This window comes from Dipteris shenzhenensis, chromosome 33 (assembly GCF_047967505.1).
Source record: "Dipteris shenzhenensis isolate YYH24624 ecotype China chromosome 33, Dip_SZ_1.0, whole genome shotgun sequence".
NCBI lineage: Eukaryota > Viridiplantae > Streptophyta > Polypodiopsida > Gleicheniales > Dipteridaceae > Dipteris > Dipteris shenzhenensis.
Genome location: NC_141628.1, coordinates 27,442,697 through 27,457,289, shown reverse-complemented (window position 1 = coordinate 27,457,289; position 14,593 = coordinate 27,442,697). Strand labels below are relative to the sequence as shown.

At 43.0% G+C, this 14,593-nt stretch overlaps 1 protein-coding gene across 1 annotated transcript in view; it reads left to right on the top strand.

The window, feature by feature from the left end:
- Positions 1–12,756, top strand: part of LOC147879909 (Class II aaRS and biotin synthetases superfamily protein) — an 88,526-nt gene extending 75,770 nt beyond the window's left edge. Inside the window, exons 10-12 of the mRNA XM_087371544.1 lie at positions 5,550–5,768; positions 11,814–11,907; positions 12,010–12,756. Coding sequence (XP_087227670.1) covers positions 5,550–5,768; positions 11,814–11,907; positions 12,010–12,074 — 378 coding nt within the window. The 3' untranslated portion in view covers positions 12,075–12,756. The remainder of the gene's footprint in view (positions 1–5,549; positions 5,769–11,813; positions 11,908–12,009) is intronic.
- Positions 12,757–14,593: the final 1,837 nt, after the last annotated feature.

Below are 14,593 nucleotides of genomic sequence, written 5' to 3'. Positions count from 1 at the left end.
TTTTTGGGTGGGTGAGGAGTAACAACACACATTGAGTTTGACTTAGCCATGCTAGCATTAATGGTGACTTTGGATCTAGCAGTGGCAGTGACCTCATAGATTTAGATTAGGATGAATCTTTAGAGATTTGAGTCTTGAGAGTCGAAAGCTTTCTTTCAATTATATGTATCGAGATGCAGTTTTCATTCATGTCACTTTAGTACTCAAAACTTACGAGCTCTTCAATCGTGAGTCTTAACTTTAACTTTTAAGTCTTGAGTGACGAGTCTTGACTCTTAACTACATTGTACAAGTGCATTGTTTCTTCTTGCATTATTTAAGTGTAGCTTATTGTACTTCTAGAATCTCGCAGCTAGCTATGCTAGCAAGTTGTACATTTGTATACTTATACATATATTAATTAAATATTTATTATTATAACCACAATGGCGTGTCTTACGTGTCTTATCTTTAAGACACTTTAGACACTCGTGTCTAAAGCGTGTCTAACGTGTCGTGTCTTAACGTGTCTTACAACCATGAAGGGAATGCCTCAGGCTATGTCAAGGATACAGCTAGCACAAGGTGTCTCATGCCATCTCATGGTGGTCATGGATCTATCAATGGCTAGGATCTCAAGCTAGCAAGGGTTCCCATGGGTGTAAGGTAAACAAAAGGGATACAAAAAGACCTTCCAATGGTTATCTCCCCTGCATGTACATGCACACAATGTCTGCAGGAGGTACCATGGAGCAAAACAGATACACATGGCCTACATCATAAGGTGACCAGAGGTGTTTACAAAACACACAAAACACAATAGTTTATTTCATTCATTTTGGAGGACTATCCAGGCTGAGTACCTTGACTCAACAAAAAAAGAGAGATCTGGAGCATACATAGAGATGATTTAAAATGCATAATCTTCAAAGGATGCCTCATCTTGTGGAGGCACATCATCTGAAAGTAGATTGGCATTTTCTGTCTTTGAAGTTGCTTTGGCTCTGCAAAACTTTTCATGATGATTGTTTTTGCCACAGTGTTTGCATGGATTGATTTTGAAGCAGTCCTTTGAAAGGTGATTTGTCTTCCCACAATGATTGCAAGGTGAAAGCTTGCCCTTCTGGATTTTTATAGCATAAGCTGTGTCATTGCCTTTCTTGAGCTCCATGTGCCTTTCTTCTTCTTGGAGAGCAGAGATAATACCTTCAAGATTAGGATTAGGAGGATCTTTTAAAGTGGTAACAATATGATCATAATCTTCAGGCATACTCTTAAGCAACACTGCCATAGCATCATCTGTAGTGATAGGAGAGTTGATAGAAGCAAGTTGAGTCATAAGACTCCGCATGTAATTGACATGAGCTGCCAAAGGAGTGCCACTAACCATCTTCAATTCAAAGAAAGAGATTTTAAGTGATAATTTTGAGATGTGAGAGCTAGCGCCAAAAATCATGTCAAGCTTCTGCCAAGCTTCTGAAGGAGACTCTAAGTCAGAGATGTGATGAATATAATCATCTCCTAAAGCAAGAGCAATGATACCATATGCTTTCTCCTCTCTAGCGGGATCCCTTGCCGGGCGTGTCGGAGCTGAGGATTCTCCATTATTGGAGGCTGTAGAAGAAGAAATTGAAGTCGGTTTGACAAGTCCCCAGAGCTTTTCGCTCATCAATGCAAATTTCACCTTCATCTGCCATGTGTGGAAGCCTTTTCCATTGAACTTATCTATATTCAATATCATGAGAGGGTCTAACCCAGGTATTGGGCAGTGTCTTCTCTCTTACAAGGCTAGAATAACAACTGAAAGGCTTCCAAATATAAGCATTTAATGTAGCAAAGACTAGTGACCAAAATTCAATCAATGATGCTTTTTCTTACATGCTTCATAGAGGTGGCTAAAAATGAAAGCTTTCCAATCAAAACCAGGTATAGCAACTCAAAGTAAAGTTGAAGCCACAATTGTACTGATGTTATTGAAAACTTCAAAAACTCAGAAATGCTAGAATAGCATCTTATGTAGCATCACTCTCAAAAACTTGTCAAAACTGTCAAAATCAAAAGACTGAACTTGGAGGGCTTGAATCTCACTCTCCAGAGCAAAGAAAAAGGGGGTTTCTGAGGCAAAAGAAAGCTTATATACCACAGAAGGTCCACTGAGGAGAAGGGGCGCAAAATCACGTCAGGGCGCTATAGCTTGCCTCTCCATTTTCGACTGGTTTTTCTCTGTTTTCAGCTTGAATATGCAGCCATTGCTGCTCAGATTTCAGCACAGGATAGCTCTAGGTATGGAGAAGCTCCCTCTGAAAGGAATTAGAGAAGAATGGAGCATTCTCAGAGAAAAGGCAGGAAGAAGGGTCGACGATCTGCGTGAAATGGCGACGAGCAGAGGCAGTGATTCTTCAATTCCTTGCAGCCAGGGGTTCCCCCCTTCGAGGTGTATCTCTAGCAGGAAGGGCGTGGAGAATGGCAGAGAAACGGAGGAGAACAGGCTTAAGCAAGTTTTGGGAAGAAGAGGAAGAGATGGTGAAGAAGAAGATGGAGAAGAAGATGATAATGTGGCAGAAATGGGATCAAGGGGGATCAAATGGCTCTGATACCATGTTGGTAAACTGAAAGGAAAGAGTAGAGTGGACACAAATTCAGAATACTTGCTTATAGAATGAAGAAGAGTGAGGTCCTTATGTAGGCACCTCTTACATGCTCACTGACATCACTGATGACTTCAGAGCTCCACAATCATCTCTCAATCTGCTCCTAGATTCTTTCAATCATCCTATGTGGCTTTCCACCACCTAACTGTGCTTATGGGCACCTAACTGTGCCTCTAGCACTCACACATAGAAACCAAGGTGTGCCTGAGGCATACACCTTGAGATATCCCAACAGAACTATCAAAGAATCTCATGAGCTCTTTGACCGATGTTTTACAAATGACACCAAACCTAGCTTTGATATCTCAATCGGGGAAGGATCGTGTGCCTTTTTAACATTTTTTGATGAATGGGCAAGTACCTCATTTCTCCTTCTGCATTCTTCAAAAAATTTAGCCTTTTGAGGCCCCCCCTCTCCTTTTTCCTTTTCCGTTTCAACACACGCCGCTGTTGATGGAAATGAGCATTGCATGTTGTGCGTGCATCCATGTGGTTTAGATCGCAAGGCATGTCTATGTGGGCACACGTGACCGAGATCATTTTCTATAGAGAGCTTTTTCTTCATTTGAACGAGGATGGGTTCATCTAGGCACCAAGATATACCTACAGATCCACCTCTCCAATGTAGTATGGATTGCCATGGGGCAGGTCAGGATTTCATCCCACTGATTCTAGGTCGAGGCATGATACGAGCTTGCTATCACATGACACCAGAGAAAGGATCCAAGGACAGCAGCGACAAAACTCGGACACGTTCCATGGACACCAAGAGTCCCGATGGGCCTCTAGTCAAGCCCACACGAAGCTTCGACTAATGATTGACAGATGACGAAATCCCTCCCTTAGCTGTTTCTTTAGTCAATTGAACTACCTCGTTTATGAAATGCACTTGGCAATATGACTTCACATTGTTTTTTAGTTTGTCTCGCTTTGACGTATCTAAGTGCTTCAGTTCAAGGAATTCATCATCTTCCTAGTGGAATGAATTTTTGTCACAAGGTGGTAGAACTCAATGCTCTTTTGTCCTCCTCTCTTCGGGAGTAGTGTGTCAAGTAGGCCTTCTTTGTCTCATCAGTCACCTAGTGGCATGTGGTGCAAGTAAGAATGTGGTAGTTGACCTTGGGATAATGCCATCGCAGTTCACGCAAGGCGTGGTCAAGTTCTCATAAATCAAATTTGTACCAAGGGGTCATGCCCTCTCTCATGATTACTTGGGCTAATGTATGATCATCCTACCAAAACCGTTGTTCTACGAGCATGTACACTTTTTACTAGGCCTTTTAGGTATTTGAGATAAATAAAGCCATTCAAGCACAGCATGTCCACTGATTTACAAGACCTTCTAGAGGAACCCTCAACAGCCTCTTTTATATTGAAGATCTTTCTTAGTCTTTCACAGAGTTGACTGGTTACTCCATTCAGTGGTTTGTTTTTTATATATCGGTTGGTCTTCTAGGTTTCCTAGGTATTTGGCAGACAACTTGGATATTATGAAGAATTCTTTGAAGGGGATTTCCAAGGTAAGAGAACATTTATCTGGTAAATTATTAATATAAAAAAGCTCTGTTGGTCGCCTTTTTTGTTTTCCTCCCTCTTCCTTTTGTCCACATGCCCTTGGAGCAGCAAACGATTTCAATTGGCAACTGTATCACGGATCTCCAAATCATAGAAAGGATGGAGTAAACAAGAATCATGGCATGCTGGCTGCCTCACTTCAAATGAATCCATTCTAAACGCAAAGACTGATTAAGACCTCCGACATGTTGAATAAATCAGTATAGATCGGAAATTCGGTAACCCATGGTGCATAAAATGAGAATTGGAAACACCAGTGACCTGTTGCACAGGTCCTCAAATCAGACATAGCTTGTGCAAATAAGCTTCTGTGTACTTAACTTTATGCACATGGAAACATTCATTGATCAACACAAACCAATCCTTTCCAAGTCCCAGAAATTTGTGAGTAGACAGTCTAGTGGGGAGTTCATAGACATGCTTTTTTTTTGGGGGGGCGCAGAGGAGGGGGGGAAGGGGGGGACTTGTGCTCATATTGAGTCTTTGATTTTTTGATTGGCTGTCCCTTTGGGTCTCTTTTGTCACTAAAAAACTCCAATGCTGGTTGGGTGGAACATGATTTTCGAACAGGTACGAATTTGTGATTGAAAACGATTTTCAAAGAGCTTTAACGTATTTGGTCAATTTATAGTTGCCTGATGTGACTGGGATTCCAATATCGGGCATACTTTCTTGTTCTGGGATTACATGAGGGCTTAGGTGTTTATCTGGGCTTATGCTAATGTCATGCTTGCATTAATCTACTATAGGAGCCGATGGTAAATGTATTGATTTTGCCACACACTTGACATGCCATCAGAGGAATTTGGTAGCAAAGCATGCTTTGTAAAGTTCCTGTTTAAAAAGAAAATGGCAATGAGATTTGTTATTCCTCTGACTGGTTAAAACATCAGAAGACTGCATCCGTTGCTAGAATATTGGGTATGCTACCAAATTGGGTACCTTATTGAAATTGTCTTACCTTCGCTCTTCAAATCAAGCACATTCTCATGTTGAATGCAAATGAAAGACTGTTAGTCATAGTGTTTTTTGAAAGCCCTTGCGCTATTTTACATTGTTTTGGCAAGTTTTATTGCTTGTATCGTTCACTTTTGCTATGGTTGTTAGAGTACCCACCTTTGATCTTAACCATCAATTTCTGGTGTCATGTACTGCCTCAGAAAAATATCAATGCGAGGGTAAAGGGATATTTTTTGGGCTGACTTTGATGGTTTTCAAAGATAATGGTTTAAGATATTTCTTAAATTGTGCTTCTCTGCTGTAAGCTTGTACTTTATAATTCTTTTCCCATGTTGCGCCTATCTCATTGTAGTCAGTGTTGATAATTTTTATGAAAGTTTTCAGGTTAGAATGGTTCGGCGTGACACTTTTGGAAAAGAAGATGTCTCCTTTGAAGACATCTCGGCAAGAGCAGCAGTTCTGCTTGATGAGATTCAAGAAAACCTGTTTAAAAGGGCAGAGCAAGAACGAGATCTTTGCATAAGAAAAGCATTGACATGGGATGAGTTTACTCAAGCTTTGAATGATAAAAAGATGGTTCTAGCGCCATGGTGTGATGAAGTTGTAAGTTCTCTTTTGTGGTTTATTATGGTCACCTTGTTGGGCTTTGTGAGTTTTGTATTAAAAAAATGTTGTTTACAGTTTCTTTCTAATTTCCTAAGTTTCTGCGTGCGCCTGTGTGTTGGAATGACTGCCTGTGTTAGCATAAGTGGGTCTGTGCGTGTGCATGCCATCTAATCTGTTTCTTATCCCATAATTGCCCCGAGTTTGAAGATCTTTCTTAAACATAATGCTGGCCAGGAGAAACTACTCATCATTGAGCTGAGCACTTCTAAAAATGGTGGACACCCAGATAGATTCAATAAACCCCCTATCCAGAGAATTGTAGATAGGCCTTTATTTCTTCAAAAGCCTTCCAAATGGATTGCCAAAAGTGGACGACTTCCTTCGGTTTTGCAAGATTCAGGATTGCACAGGGCATAATTCTTCCACTTGGGAGAACGGACTGGTTTGACTAGCTTCATATTTCTAAGAAGTTAAGCCCAATCACACTCTGGGTCCATTATGGCCTTAATCACCAATGTAGTAGATAATTTTTCAACAGCTAGGGGCTTTATCAATCACTCCTAATCCCCCTTCTTTCTTAGCTTTGGTACAAAAAGACCATCTCACCTTGGAGATTCTCCCCCCCAGAGGAAGGATTTGTAGATCCTTATGAATTTGTCAAGGCCAGTTTTGGAGGGGGCCCAACAAATCAGGTAGAAAATGGAGATAGGATATATGCAATGGTTGGTGCCCAACCTTCTGCCTGCAAGATTGGCTTGGAATCCCTCCATTTATCCACCTTCTTCTGAAACGTATCCATAAACCAATCCCACCTTTGTTTCATAGATATGTCAAAGCTCATAGGGATCCCAAGAAACCTGAAGATAGTACCCTTAGTAATACTATGGCATCCAAGTCCCTTCAGACTTTCCTCCCATTGAGGGTAGCATAACCAGTTTTTGTGTGATTAATCCTAGACCTAGAGGCCTTGCAAAAGATGTCTAGACATTTCATGGTGCCTTTCGCATCCTTTGATGTATTTCTGTCATTTGCAAACTGTTGGCAAACTAGCTGCTTGCAAGAGGCCAGCTCTATGCCTCTAAGTCTCCCTTCCTTGACCTGGCATTTAAGCAGCCACCCTAAAGCATCTACTGTGATTGCAAAAAGCAAGGGGGCAGGGGCAGCCGACTAGAGCTAGGGGCTATAAAAAGGCCCCCCAGCCAAGGCGCCTCCTAGGCGCCATGATGGCATCCTAGTGGCAGCACTAGGTAGCCCTGGCACAAGCCCAAAACAGGCCCCAAGTTTGCCCCATACCTCCTTCAAGGTGTCATGGGATGGACACCATCCCTCTCTCTCTCTCTCTCTCTCTCTCTCTCTCTCTCTCTCTCTCTCTGTGTGCCTTTCCCATGCGGGCAAACCCACAACCGTGGCCCTCACTCAACCTCACATGGGCGGGCAGACCCACAGCCAAGGCCCTCTCTCTATGATACAACAGATGATGTCTAACACCCCCTCTTAGCTCCTGGATCATGGATCATCTTGAGGGAGCTGGAATGATCGCCAAGTAGTTGTTGTGCCAAGGGCTTGGTGAAGAGGTCTGCCTTGTTGTCCTTCGTCTTGCAGTACGTAAGCTGAATCACATCATTGAGCAACTTCTCTTGGACATAGTGGTAGTGGATCTCAATATGCTTGGTATGAGCATGGAACACAGGGTTCCGAGCAAGGGCAACAAAACTCTGATTGTCAATGTGAATGATTGTTGAGAATGCTTGTGGAAACCCAATCTCTCCGAGAAATCGAAGGAGCCAAACTGCCTCACAAGTAGCGTAACATGCAGCACGATACTCAGCCTCAGTCAAGGACAAGGCTACTGAAGCCGATCAGTTTGCAATATCTGCTTGCTTCCACTAGATCATTGGGGTCATACTTGGACAATTGCACTGGGGGCCATGAAATGCTTCGGAACATCAATTTTGTGATTCCATGCTCGGGGAGCTTGCTTAAGCCAATAGAAGGCTTTTCGTAACTTGTAGACCATACCTAGTGACTTGGTAAGCCCAGGCGGTCGATCCACATAGATCTCCTCCTTTAAATCACCATTGAGAAATGTAGATTTAATATCCATCTAATAAATGGGCCACTGCTCATGAGCTGCAACTGCTTACACTGTCCGAAGAGTGGCCATCCTGGCGGTAGGAGCAAACGTGTTATCAGAGTCGATCCTTGGGCGTTGTGAGTATCCCTTAGCCACAAGTCGGGCTTTGTGCTTATCCATAGTATCGTCCGAGGCATATATGGTCTTGTAGACCCATTTGACACCAATGACCGAACGGCGCTTGGGGCGCGGTACTAACTCCCAGGTCACATTCTGCTCAATAGAATCCAACTCCAGCTCCATGGCCTGCTTCCAATGTGTCTGAGAAAGTGCTTCCCGAACATTCGAAGGCTCCTTGTCTTTGAGGATAAGGGACATTGAGGATTAATTGACCTAAAGTGGAACTACCTCCGGAACCTTTTCCTTATTCTGCTAGGATCGTCGGGATCCATCCTCCTCTCGAAGCCATGAAGAAGGGATGTCGGTGACACTTGAGTCACGAAGGGTTTCTATCAACCAACGGGGTACTTTCTGAGAGCCTGACTAGGAACTTTCCCCTGCTGCCTACGGGGTCACTCTCGGGTGGAGGATCAGGAATGAATACCGGGGTTGGGGACAGTGCAAGAACATAATCATCACTACTATCATCATCCATGGTCTTTGGGAGAATAGGTGGGTCGACATCAACCATTGGAGACGGAATCTACTCGTCAAAAATAACATCCCTGTTGAGGCGCTTGGAAGGGTCATACAGCCGATAGCCTATAGATTGAGAATTGTAACCGACAAAGATTGTCTGGGTGGACTTCACATCTAACTTCCCCCTCTGCTTCTTTGGAATGTGTACAAAGGCATCACACCCAAATACCTTTGCCCAAAGAAACCGAGGAACCTCTTGGTGAGCCAGCAGGGTCCGAGACATTTCAACCTCGGTGCAATTCATCCGCTCAACAACACCTACCTTAGAGGTAGTACCGGTATTGGCAAACTCCCGTCGAATGCCCTTTGTCACACACGACTCCTCAAATGGATGAGAACAAAATTCATCACCTTTGTCAGATCGAAGGGTTTCCACATGAAAGTCTCAACTAAGGTACACCATTCCCGAAAAAGAGAATGCGCCAGAGACTTGTGGGCCAGAAAGTATACCCACATGAACCTACTGAAGTCATCAACCAGTAGCATGAAGTAGAGCGCCAAGGTTGGAAACAGTTATAGGTCCACAAAGATCAACATGAACCAACTCTAGAGGTAAGGAAGCCCTCCGTGCGGCCTGCTTCGGGAACACATCCCGGCATTGACGGTGCTTACTGCCCACATTAGGTAAGCCAAGGACCATTTGTTCACGAGCAGCACGTCGGAGCGCTTCAACATTCAAGTGACCAAACCAAAGTGCCATAGGTCACCTTGAAGAGAAGACGTGACCGTAGAAAGCACAGACAGAGTGTAGATGCCATGACTGACTGTACCAGTCTCTACCACCTGACCGGTAGCCTTATCCCAAACTTCCACAAAGTGTTCATCAAATAATACTGATGGTACCATGATGGCAAGTCTCATAAACAAACAATAAATTGAATATGAGAGAGGGAACAAACTGGAACTCAAGGAGTGAATCCCTCATTTTCCAGTGGGAATGATGTCGAGGTTGCCTTCACCATGAACTTTGATGACAGATCTGTCGCGGATACAGACATCCCCACTGGAGATCACAAAATCCTTCAACCCAGCTGGAGGACTCATATTCCACGATGCCCCACTATCAACAATCTAGGTTAGGAATTCTTTGGCTTGGAGAGAGAGAACTCCCTCTCCAACAGAGGAAGCGAGAGAGACAATCATTATGCACAAAAGCATGAGTGATAACAATAGAGGAAGAACCTGGACCCTTGGAAGCACTGGTACCTGGACCCTCTTCATAGGGGAAGTCCGGTTGTAGAGGGAGGCCAGATGCTCCCAGATGCTGACATGTGCTTTACATGATTAATAATCAGAGGAGTAGAGTTCAAGAAGATGACTGAACGGACCCTAGCATTGACACGGTCCCAGATCTGGGCCAAATTCTCAGCCTCCTCCTGATCCAGAATACCTGAACTTGCATCAAGGGGATCGGGCCTTGTGACACCTACCAGAATGAAGTCTGCCAAGTCATAAGACTGTAATATTGACTCCATCATAACACGCCACACGCCATAATTGTTCTTGTCCAGTTGACGATCGACAGGGAACATGGGTAAAATGGGGATCTTCACCTTGTTTTCTGCCACTTCCAGAAATGGAAAGAACAGAGTTCTCTCAGTTTGGCAAAGGTTTTCTCCAGCACTTGAGGAGTTTTCCCTGTGATCCTTGTGCAAGTCTCTCCTGGCTCTCCTGTTTTCAGTTCGTCCTGTGTCAGTGTTTGCTGTTTTCTCTCCATTGTTGCTCAGCACCGCTGCACTTCTCACAGTTTCAACACATCTACCTAGACAAAGGGGTCTTTATGGTATGAGACATCAAGGCATTTAGCCTTGAATGGTATATGCTAACATGGGGATAAAGCAACTGTCGCAGAGCAAAGGGACACACCTCTTTGCTCACTGGACATGCCGTTCACGATGAGTATTACCTCTTTTTCTTGGACATTTGGAACATTTCTAAGCTTCAACTTCAGTACTCTCTTTTATCAGATTATGAGTATTTAATTAGGAGGAATAGTTCATGATCCAATCTTTACATTGTTGTAGGATAAGTCTTCTATAAAAAAGGTTTTTAAATGTCCCTCTTCAGTCTAATGTTTGTATTTGTAGATCCATGTAACATGATAGAATGGGATTCTCATCTCGTTTCCATTTTTCTGGAGTACCTGCATGTTGCTGTTTCTTTCCCTTGAAAGTTTTGCATGAGCACACCCACATGTACATTCCCTTGTATGGTTGCACACAAAGTCTAAAACGTGTTTTGTATTGGTCTAGTGAGAAACAAGCTTGCGGAAAAGATTCCAACTGAGATATTGTTAGAAAACTGAGGTGGAGGTTGCTTGCTACAGCAGCTGAAGAGTATGGAAACATATGCCCAGAATCACACAGGTGCTATTTCAAATCTCAATTCTTAAAGTGTAGACAATTGCATAGAGAGACGGATACATAAGTTTCTGGCTCTGCTCCGACCTGCATCTGTCCTGCACAGGCAGTTGGTACTAACTGCAGTCCTGTCTGCAGGTCCTAGCAGGCCTGCCTTTGAGCAGCCTTTGCTGCTGGACCCGGTCCTAGTACTTGCATCATGTGTGGGCCCTGCTGCCCGCCATCCAGGGCTTGTGTTGCCCTCCAACAGCAGCCTGTTGCTGCTCATGCTGCCCACATGGCAGCCTGCATGCAAGCCATGCTGCAGCCCACATATCTGCCCCTGTGGGAGCCCCTTTCTCTGCCCTCGTGTGGCACCTCTCAAACCCTGCTGGTACACCTCCCCCAATTGGGGGCTCACATGTGGGGAGGTGACTCTGATAGTCCCAACAGAACTTCAATCCTATTGCTGAAATGACAGACATTTCACCTGGTCTAGTTAATAATAGGGTAAGCATGATCTACTTTCACAAATTGCTTTCAAAGTGATTACTTGCTCAAGAGTAATGGTAGGGCCCTTGAAATGTGGCATCAACTAGCAAATCAGCTTTGATGAGCCAGAGTAACTGTTGCTCTGTGGGTCTGCAAAGAAATCAAAAGCCTCCACCAATTGTTTTCTGGTAATCAGGCTAATCAGAGACTGGTCATTCCATTGTAGCTTTATTGTGAGAATGGGTTGCCTGTTGCCATGTGGTCTGCAGCCACTGGAAAAGGCGTTAGTGTTAGGGTTTGTTGTGTCTGCAGCCTTTTGCGAGACTCCCTTTATATTTTTGAAAGTACATTTGTGATTCGAGTGTGATTGGGCAGAAACACAGAAGGGCTGCTGTTTATTTTGGCCAGTATAGTCGGACTAAATTTTCTAACTTGCAGGATGTTGAAGAAGACGTGAAAGCTAGAACAAAAGGGGATACAGGAGGTGCCAAAACGTTGTGTATGCCTTTTGATCAGCCAGATCTTCCTGATGGTAAGAATATTTTAGAAGTGATTTAATTATTTTGTGTAAGTCTTATGATGGAAGGATACCGAACGTCCATTCAATTATAACTTGGGCGTCTTTTCTCTTCAGGTACATTGTGCTTTGCTTCTGGAAAGCCGGCAAAGCGATGGGCACTTTGGGGAAGGAGCTACTGAAAGAATTGGTGAATCTCCTCTTCTGTTCAGGAATTCAAGCTCGGCATTTGTGTTCTGAGAGCTTAAATGCACGAGCTTAATGTGAACTCATTCTTGTATTTGCAAGTGTGGCAAGACATGTCGGGTTACCGATTTTTGCATACAGAGAAAACTGACCTTTTGGTAAAATTCTTTAGGATATTTTTGCCTTCAAGCTAGTTACAAGTTGATGGATGCCTTAGTTTAGGGAGCTTCCTGGTTGTCAAAGTTACAGTCCCTCTGCTCTTTGGGAGAAAAAATATTGGATCGTCATAGAGATGGATAACGCTGGGTTTGAATATCTTTACTTGAAACAGGCTGAAACTGGTTCCTCATGGTTGCTTTTGGGTATTTTACTTCCACTTTGGAGAATGAGACTCTCAATTGTATGCTATTGCTGTATTGACTATATAATGGCTACGTTCTAAGCAATATATTTGATGGCTTCCCAATCTGGGTCTTAATGGATGGAATCAGCACTGTGGAGGTTAAAAGGATCATCATGCTTTGTGCTCTTATAAACTGGACATTCTTTTTATGCAAAGATATGGACGTTGTGCAACATGTGCATGAGAATCATGTAAATTGCATAGAACCAAGATATATAGTATAATGCAGTAAGACACCTTTGAGCCACACATAAACACCGAAGCTCCAAATATCAAGTGTATTTTCCACCTTATTCCTAAATCTGAATGAGCTGAGTCGTTCCTTGGAAACGAGAAGAAGATGAGACTAGATCAGCCACAAGAGCTGCCTGCTAAGCTCTTCAAAATGTTCCATGTGACAGGCATGAGGAGGTGGCAAGAAGGGCTTGTGAAGCTATATCTTCAATTATCCCAAAATGGCATCACTCAAAGGCAATTCTCAAGTGAGTTGTCTGAGAGGTGAGAATCTAGATCTCAACCATACAAAAAACATCAAAAGGAGAATACAGCTAAAAGGACATGAGGCTGTAAAAAATGCCTCGGCCTATTTTGGTACATCGAAAGGGTGCCATACAGTCAATTCTATCAAAGCTTGCAAGAGGGAGTTCTTATGAAGGGGGATGGAATGCCATTGCTTCAACTAAAAGAAAGGTGTTCGAACATCTATAAGGCTCTACTCGAATTTTCAATAATCTTCTAATGGTCTTAGACTTTTCTTCATATAAGTTCAGCTTCCCATCCCCATTTCTATCTTTGAATTTAATGATGGCACATAATGTCTTGTGCTGGTTCAAGGGATTTACCTTACTCTTGATAGATTTAGGACGTTTTTCATGCATTGAAAAGAAAATGAAAACTTGGAACTCTTATTATACTTCCATACATTCGAGGATTGAGAAGAACAATGGGATTTATAAAGATTTGTGTTAAATAATACACATTTCACCATATAGTTGTTGGGACAAGATGTCTTTCGGAGGTTGCAGAAATGTAGTGAAAGTGTTACTTTTGCATTAAGTAGAAGTCTTTCGTGTTTTCACCCATATTTGAAGATCATATTCATAAATATATTACTAAGATATTTCTACAAACGCGGTGTATCACAACTCTTATTCTTAGCCTAGTCATTCCAATTTGATCAAGCCACCTTGAATATGTTATTTTCAAGTTTGGCGTATTTGAAGAAATGGATCATTAGCTCTATCAGAAGGGATTGTCTGTGTATGTGTGTTGTTGTTATGTGTACGTGTCTCGTGTATGTGTGTATGGGCTCTCTCTCTCTCCACACTTTTTTTGTGAGAACACACACACACACGCACTTGCCCACACCCCCCCTTCGCACAACCAGGCCATGGCCATTAGTGCTAAGATGTGACCGATCGACATAGCCACCATTGGCGCACAGTGTGTCACAAGCAAGATGCCAAGGAAATCCTTCGCCAATGTTTTGGTAACACCAACCAAGCCATTAACTAGTCAAAGTCAAGGTGCATAGGGGCTATTAGCCGACATCAACAAGCTACAAGATGAAAATTTTTCCCTAAAGGGTTACCTCAACAATGTTCAAACCTCCTTGAGGGATCAACTTAGCATGGTTGAAACCAGGTTGGCCACTCTCAAGGGCAAACTTCACCTAGTTCAAGAGATCAAGAGCAAATCCAAGAAGCCAAGAAGGAGCTATTTATTGCCACAAACACTTGAATCCAAGTGCTTGAAGGACTCGAGAAGCAAGTTGTAATTGACGAAGTAATGTAGACTTGTAAGGTTATTGTGGATACAAAGGCAAGTAAAACGAACACTCAAGATGAGATCATGGAATATGAAGCCAAATGCAACCATGCACTAAAGATTAGAATACGAGGCCGCCTTAAATAAAGAGGATACATACACTCTGCATACAAGATATGTGCATTAAGCTTCTTCACCAATCTTACCAGCTCAAACGAACCAAGGTATGAATAGCTAAGACACTCACAGGAGCTCGGTTGAATCGAAAGGCAACAAAATTGGCCAAGGTCAAGGTTGCTAGGAAGAATGAAAAATGGGGGGGTAGTATATCGATGAGGATGTGGC